Source organism: Anopheles stephensi, chromosome 3 (genome assembly GCF_013141755.1).
Source record: "Anopheles stephensi strain Indian chromosome 3, UCI_ANSTEP_V1.0, whole genome shotgun sequence".
In the NCBI taxonomy this organism is placed as follows: domain Eukaryota; kingdom Metazoa; phylum Arthropoda; class Insecta; order Diptera; family Culicidae; genus Anopheles; species Anopheles stephensi.
Window position 1 is genome coordinate 19398390 of NC_050203.1, and position 8698 is coordinate 19407087.

General features: G+C 46.2%; 1 protein-coding gene across 1 annotated transcript; it reads left to right on the plus strand.

Moving 5' to 3' along the window:
• Positions 1-81: 81 nt before the first annotated feature.
• On the plus strand, positions 82-5927 carry LOC118510552 (D-glucuronyl C5-epimerase B). Its single transcript, XM_036052526.1, has 4 exons — positions 82-963; positions 1781-1934; positions 1997-3421; positions 3490-5927. The coding sequence occupies exons 1-4, from the start codon at positions 919-921 to the stop codon at positions 3639-3641; spliced, it is 1776 nt and encodes a 591-aa protein (XP_035908419.1). The 5' UTR covers positions 82-918; the 3' UTR covers positions 3642-5927.
• Positions 5928-8698: the final 2771 nt, after the last annotated feature.

Sequence of the window (8698 nt, forward strand, 5' to 3'; positions counted from 1 at the left end):
CACGTGTATTTCACGTCCCTGTACGAAAGTAATGGACGGCAGACGGTGAAACACGCCAGTACGGTTTGTTTTGATTTTGCAGCTGTCAGAATGGTAAAGAAAAACATACACACACGGACACGCATCCAGCGCCGAAAGCAATCGCGAAACGACGCAGGCGGAAGGACTTTTTCGTGTATATTTTTGCGTACCGTACACCAAACACACATACACGCAGCTCTCCGTTCACACGTACGTCACGCGTAAAAGCAGGAAAAGGACCACCAAGCTCGAGTTGGTCCGCAGGCAGCAGCAGCAGCAGCCGAAACTCGCCATCACGAAGGCAAAGGCTACCTGGTAGGAAGCGGTCACACCTGCTAACGACCATGACACCTGGTGGCGACGGTGGCTAAGTGGAGGGCCGGGAAAGTGTTTTAAAATTTTGCTGTGGTTGAAAAGTTTACAATTTCGTAGAAAGGAAAATCTCTCCGTGTTGTGAATGCACACAAATCCATCGAGTCGTGTGACGTGCACTGGGGGTGAGCCAAAGTGAAATCCCTGCGTGAATGTTGGCTGCGACATTCCGCATCATATGGCCGCACCATCCACCCACGCGAACGAACGAAGAAAAACAACAGAGCTCGTTAAAGTGTTGCTGAAAAGGAAAACATCTCGAGCAAATGTGTCGGGGTGTGTGATGGATGAAGCGTGCCTGTGCATCCCGGTGAAACGGCACGTAGCGGAAAAATCACACCCACGATGAGCAGCTGAGTGTGGGGCGGCGCGAGAGAACGGGGCCAGAAGATACGCTGTTTTACATCAGCACCGAGAATATCCGGAGCGTGGTTTGTTTTCATTCGGCACGCTTGAGGAATAGAGGAATCGTTTCGCATACGCATTCGGAAGCATACCCCCAGCTGAACCATCCATCCGAGATCGATGACTGCGTTAAAAAACGGTGTTGGCGCATCCGCAGATCAAAAGGTAAAGTTCAGGTGATGAAGTAAATGACGGCATGTGTGTTGTGTGTGTGTGTGTGAGGGTGCGAGACTTTTTTTGTTATTAATTTATAATTTATTAGCTTTATTAGCATGAAACGAAAGGGGAAGTGCAGGAGCGCTAGGCACGATTTTATGTATTCGCACCTCACAACAACAACGAAAACGAGACGGAAAATCATCTCATTAACCCAGAAAAATGAAACCGGCCCCGTGAAGGAAGGAATTCACGCTTCACGCCCGAGACCGAAGACTCATTACTTTATTCGTTGGAATTTTGTTTAGCCTCCCCCCAAAAAAAAAAAAAAAAAAAACGCCTCGAAGACGCGTGCGATGGAAACGCGTGCAGGACGAACCTTTTTCTCGTTCCGTGTGTCGAACGGAATTTCACTCTCCCCAGAAACCTGCCGGTTATCGATCAGTTTTGTCGTCTATGATTTATGATTATTGACGGTGTCATGCGAAAATCGCACGCGGAATCGTGGAGCGAACGGCAGGGCGGTCCGGTTATTGATGGTTTAGATTGTGAGAAATATGATAAACAGACCCAATCTGAGATTGTGACGCATTGCGTTCACCTTTCTTAGAATAGATTTCGAATCAATCTTCGCCAGGAAGGATAGGGGTTTGTGGGACAAATTTGACCCGTGCCGTTTTAATGCGTGCGATTGGGCTGAATATTTTTTTTTTCTAACTTAGAAAACTAGACCCGAAAAGAATGATGAATGATTACAGCGTCAAAATCATCGCTATCAGTAGTTTCACTTTCCCTGAGCCCTTTTTTTGATTTGTTCTGCTTCCAGGCAAGATTCTTCCTCGTAATCATGCGGCTGAATTTAAAGTTCTTGCTGATAAGCCTCTGCCTAATGGTTGCACTCATCACTTTCGCACTTTGGGCGAACTGTGGCGTTGGGCATGGGCTTGTGCCGAAGTGGCCCCAGCATCATGGCGATGGTGGTAAGATGCACTTTTGCTTCTATTTTATCCCTATATTAAAGATTAAATTTTCTTTTCACCAGACAACTCATTCGAACAGACGGAGGAAATCGACTGCATCATCAACCAGGAGTATGCGATCGGCTGCCGGAAGGAGGGCGAAGAGGTGTACCTCCCGTTTTCCTTCCTGCAGAAGTACTTCGATGTGTACGGGTCGCTAAACGTGGTCGACGGTAGCCGGCGGTTCGATTGGACGCACAGCTACGGGAAGGTAAACTACCCGAAGGGAGCGTACGATCCGCGCGGTATTTTTATGTACTTCGAAAACTACAACGTAGAGATGCGCGACCGCGTCAAGTGCATAAGCGCAATCGATGGTGTGCCGATTTCGACACAGTGGGAAAGCCAGGGCTACTTTTACGCCACCCAAATCGCACAGTTTGGCCTGTCGCATTACAGTAAAAATCTAACCGAACCGGAACCGCGCCGCAAGACGGTGGAGGACGGTGAACGGGAGATGGCAACGTGGATCATGCCGAAAGGTAGCTCAATGAATCGAACGATCGATCGGATGCGACCGGTCGCTGGTGGAGCGGTGCTTAGCTTCTCGACCGGTAAGTCATTCGACACGGCGGTGGTGCTGCCGATGGATCACGTGCTGGACCTGGTGCTCAGTATCGATGTGCTGCTGAAGCCAAACTCAACGATTTGCGTGACGCTGCAGAACCGGGAAACGCAGAAGCTTTATCACGTTTACTACATACTGGCGGATCTGTTGATCGGGGTGCAGGATGAGAACATTTACTACGGTATCGGGCTGAACAGTACCGGGGCGTGGAAACATTTGACTCGTGATCTGTTCGTCGATCTGCAGAAGGGACTGCCACAGTACGCGAGCACAGACAAGCGGCGTAAGATGCGCCGGACCGAGCTGAAGGTGGTCGAGATATCGCTGCTCGGGAACGGGAGTATCGATAATTTGACGCTTTCGACGAGTGAACATATAAGTCACTTTTATGATGCAGCCGAGTGGTTGATAAGGCATCAGGATCCGAGTACGGGCGGGTGGCCGATACCGGTGCGACGGAAGCTGGGTTCGGGATTCGGCGAACTGGCACGCGGTTGGTACTCGGCCATGGCGCAGGGTCACGCGATATCGCTGCTCGCCAGAGCGTACTACCATTCGAAGGGCGATAAGCGATACTTGAGGGCAGCACTGGACGGGCTGAAGCTGTTCCGGATACCGTCCTATCAGGGGGGCGTGCTGGCAACCTTTCTTGGGAAGTACGCATGGTACGAAGAGTATCCAACGACGCCACACTCGTTTGTGCTGAACGGGTTCATCTATTCGCTGCTCGGGCTGTACGATCTGAACTCAACCGCACCGGCCAATCAATCGAACGAGGCGGCGGTTCTGTTCGAACAGGGAATGGCTAGTCTGAAGAAGATGCTGCTGCTGTACGACACCGGTTCGGGAACGAGCTACGATCTGCGCCACTTTACACTCGGTAAGAGCATAATGATTGCTGTATGAATTTAAAATGTTACATTAATGGTTTTATTTTCCACACGAAAGGAATTGCACCGAATCTTGCGCGCTGGGACTACCACGCAACGCACGTCAATCAGCTGCTCCTGTTGGCCACGATCGATCCAGACCCGCTCATCGCACAAACGGCGGAACGATGGAAAAATTACATGGTAGGCAAACGAGCACCACACAACTAGACCGCACCGACACGGTCGACCATTGTAGACCTGCAATCTTCTCCACTTCCATTTTAAATGCCTTACACACACACACCAGAAGAAAATTATCTCCACGTCATCTTTTACTCTTACTTAAACTGTTGCGCTTGCCGCCGGAAAGCAAAAAGAAAGGAGGGGAAGGGTTGGCCAAGCGGTGCATTGTAACGAGCACACACAGAGTACAGAGAAACGTAATGTAAAAGACACAACCGGACAGGGACCGATCAGCAAGGGGTTCACACACTTCACCTGCAATTGGTGAAGCCAAACGTATAAGGCAGCAAGCGCTTCCCGAATAGGGCCACCACCGTTTGATGATGGTAACGTGCAGCGAGGCTTTCGTGATATGATAATGGTACCTTTAGCGTGTAAACGAACGTTTTGTACATATGAGTAGAGACCTTTTCCAGAGCGCCCAGCTAGAACGCGTAGCGTCTGTCGTAGCGCAGCAGGAGATCGCATATCCTCGTGTTACGGAATCGGGTGCGAATCCGTGTTTTGTACATTGCACGACAAATTTGTTAGATGCTTTCACGACCTTTTGTACTATCGAACCACTCTCAATCTGTAGAGATATGCTCACGCGCTCACCAATACAACAATAATCAGAGTAGTCAAGCGTAATCAGTAGTAGACACCCCCTACAGGGATATGTGTAGGATTAGGGAACGGGTGAGAGAGAGCGAGAGAGAGAGGAAGCAAAATTAAACTGTAAAGAAGGTTGTAAAATGAATGGAATTCAATCCAAAATATCATCGTAGAGTAAGGATAATACAACTATCATTTGTGAAAGAGACAATTTGTGTAAACGAAAAAAACACACTCACACACACAATCCTTGCCATTGTTTTGTTGCTTGCCCGTTTCGGATCTACTGCAGGGACGTTGCGTCTTTGATAGGGATTTTTAAGTTAAAAATAGAATAATACAGTCCGCGCTTCGTGCAAAGAGTATGAAACACTTCTGCTTGGTTGTAATAATATTACAAAAATAGTGTAAGTCCTGCGTAGACTGGCTGATTTTCTGGACAAGACAAACTTCATGACACTGCGTGCACAATGAAACGCATTTACTGTCTATAGTATTTATAGAGAACAATATGGTAGTCAGCAGCAAGTATATGTATCTATATACTATGTCACAGAAATACCAATCAATATTTAGAGAGCTTACACTGGAAACAGTATTTGAATAAGTAGTTCTTTCCACGTGCCAGAGGAAGAGTTTGTATAATCCATGCACAAAAAAACACACACAGATTTTGTACGAGAGCCTAATTGAGCTGAATGAATGAAGAATTTAAGTTCGAGTTGTATGTTAATAGTTTAGATTTGAGTTGAGTTTAGAGTTTATCCGCAAAGCTCCTTGCGTAGCGCGTATAGTTTTTCCCTATCTGCTTTAAAATTGTACCTTCAAACACGTTTAGTTGCTTTAAGACGTTTATTTATTTGTTAAAAAACTAATGCTTTAATGTGGAGGAGGTAACGATGGCTCAAGTATCATCGAATTATAGCTCGAGTATGTGTATGATTTGAAAACAAATGTGAGAGCGATTTGTAGCGTGTAGAGATTCCCTTATCCCCTTAACAAATAAGGGCAAGAAAAGACTAGACTAGTAAACCCTACCCTACTGGCGTTTGGTTCGCTAGCGTTGCGGTTCAGATTCCTGTTACAAACAGTGTTACTTACGAATGGCTTATTTTGTACCGTTTATCGAAACCTTTTCAATAAGACTGCGTCCAAATGCGAGTACGGGGTGTGCATTAAGTTCAACTGCACTAGCAGCGAAAGGATACGGTAGGGGGAGATGAAGACAACACACGATCCATTCCTAGTAATGCGCCGCTATAATACAAACAAACAAAACTTCCAGTTTGACTGCGAAACCGGCAGACAGTATCTAGTGTACCATAGATAGCTAGTATAATATCGGCACGTAGATCGTGATCATATCTCTGTATGGAAATTGTGGTGTGCAAAAAAACAAACTCTGAGCCCTTCGGAATCCTGCATGGCGCATCGTGCTGTAATAATGGAAGTAGTCGATAAGCTAGTAAATCAATAATATCTCCACAACCTGGAGTAGAGAGACCGATTGGACGCGTTGGCTGTTTGGAACGTTTTTGTAATAATGGATCAGGAAGGCCGGGTGGCAAGAATTCAAAAAACACTCTCGACAATAACAAGCATAGATGGGAAGCTGCTTGCAGGAAACGACAAGATAGACAAGGACGTGCGAGTACATATTGGGGTTTTTGAACCGGATTCGATTAGACTTCACGGAGGGTTTTTTTTCTTTATCCAACGTTCAGGATTTCTTTACGGTCCCTAGATTACAAAAGTACGAAAAGTGACCAATTTTCCCAGTCAACTGTTGCGCTCCTCGTAGATTCTTACAGTCTCCTTAATGCTCCGACACCACACGCACACACACGTGCAAATCTGCTTAGGGTGGCGATAGCTTTCACCAGCCAGTGTAAAGGCTGTGCCCCACAGTTAGTTAGCCGAAAGAAAACCCAAAACCCGGAACTCAATAATGTTACACTTTATACTACACATAGTTGTCACGATCAGCAACCGTGGCCACGGTGCCGCGCATGATCAGGATAAATCACGAGCACATCACGTCGGACGCTCTGTCGAACGTTTAAACTTGAAAAGCAACTGAAGCAGAAACAATATGTGAAACAAACAAAACATTGTACAAATTTGTAGCTAATTAAAAGAAAAAAAAGTCCCTTAAAGGAAGAGACCCCCATTAGATTGGGGGAAACAAAAGCGTTGAAAATAGTACCAAACCTACAGGATAGCGCAGAAAGAGTGTAATATATTGGCTCTTGTGTATTGGCGATGCAATCTTGAGTTTTTCAGATATCATAATTAAGGATTTTAATAATTGAAGTAGGATTCTTTCATATCGGGAGAAGATATTTTATTTGCAATCTTTAACAGCGCAACCACATCCCATACCTATTGTCGAATCAGTGAGACACTGAAATGGAATCTGGTTTTGTTTGCAATTCACTACAAGCTACCCAGTTAATCTTGCCAATAGAATAATTGTTTACTTCACTCTCCACTCCATTTGACTAAATGGTGCTTGTTTAGCAAACCAACCAAGCGGTGAAGTTTATGTCAATAAAAAAATAGCATATCATAGACGGCAATAACAGTGAACCTAATAGCTGGCCTGTTATGTGTCCGCGATGGTTCGTATAGCGTTGGGACACAGGGCAGAGCCACGTACACAACTTAACGTACAGTCAGTAACGCGTATAATATATATCTTTGCAGTTATGCATCTATATATACACAACATACATATATAGTATAACGTACGATCGGAGAGCATCAAAACGTACACGAGCATTTTGACATTGATCCTCACGTTATGTTGCACTCGGCAAAATCACTGACTAGCAGATGCCACTCAGCATCCGTAATAAAAGGAAACCAAAACACATAATAAATGAAAAAAAAAACTGTAACAGTGGTGCGTTGTGCTGACTACGGACATTCGAAGAAGAGATCATTCAAGACCATTTCCAATTAATAGACTAATTTTTTGGACGACTTTTTTAAATTTATTTTTTAGGATTTCTAGATGATTTGATGGTTTGGAAGTAGAAATATTTTACCTGTAGTAACATTTTTCTGCTTGAAGTCTCTGGAACCGTGCCCTGCAAATCTTCATCTCGTATGCAACAATTTCCCGGCTACGCAACTGCTCCAGACTGACGCACTCGCCTCTCACACAAAACCCTGATCGTACTCCGGTCGGCGGCAGTGTCACAGAACGAACGATCGTCAGTTTCACGGACTACAGATGAATTTGAATTTTTATGCGTCTTTTATGCTGAGTAGTGACTGGGCGGCTTTGGGATGATTTAAGACGCGAATAGGACGCGCGCCATAGTAATTTCCCCTGTGTGTTGTGAATTGCCTTCGATTGACTTCAAAATATTTTTATGCCAGAAGATTCGTGGGCTTGGACCAGAGTGCAAACCAAACCAGACTGGGTAGCATACAGATATGATCGTATGGTATTATCACACCTGTGGAGTTGCTGGTGTTGACAGGTAAGGATGAGTAGGTCGGGTCGGATTTAAACAGCGTTGGCTAAATCATTGCATTTATCTGCCGTAGTTTCTTCTGCTCTCTCTCTCTCTCTCTCTGCAACTCTCAACTGGCAGGCTAATATCTGGACGCTTTTCTCGCGGGAAAAGGCACACCAGGCACAACAGCGGTGGCGCCAGCAGATAGTGGCATTAAAAAAACCCGTGCCGCCAGGTCCCCCAAGTGGCAAGTGTGGGGAAATAAATTATCGACCAACGGCCCGTTTGTGTGTGTGTGTGGGTACGATTGCTGCAATCGACTGCACTCATGTTTTGCATAGAAATGGTGATTACGCGTTTGCAGTCAACGGCGGCTCACGCGAATCACGCTAGTACGGTGGCGAAGAGTGTGGGCTTCTTACATTTGCATTCTCCCCCCTTAGAGGTGTGTGTGTGTGTTTGAGGGGCCTGACATTGGCTATTGGCAGGCTATCAGGCCGCTGGAGTTGTTGATTAGCTTGTCGCACTAGCTCGAACGTTGGCCGAGGTTCGGCAGGTAGGCTCGATCGTTCGGGACTAATGATGCCTTGGAGACCCTTTCGCTCCGTTACGAAGGTGTTGCTGGGTGGGTGTGCATCGAAGGCACGTGCGAAGGTTGAAGGCCCAATGTGCAATTGATGCCTCGGTGAAGCCTTCAAAGGTACGGTACTGTCCCAAACTCATCTAACCATCAGCCTGTCAATATCTCTTTTTCTGGTAGGTAACGAGGATCCTCTGTAAAAGGGAAATCTAAAACACTATTCTTCACATTCAAGCACGCCAACTGTCGATTGATGATGGTTCAATGGTTGTTGCCGTAGGTGCACAAACACGTTAAAGCTCCGCAGGGCTCATCGTGCTCGGGTGAAAGTGTCGCGGGAGCTGAGGGAACGTGAGCATGACTTGTAGCCTGTGGGATGTACGAGTGCCAACGAGTTAACT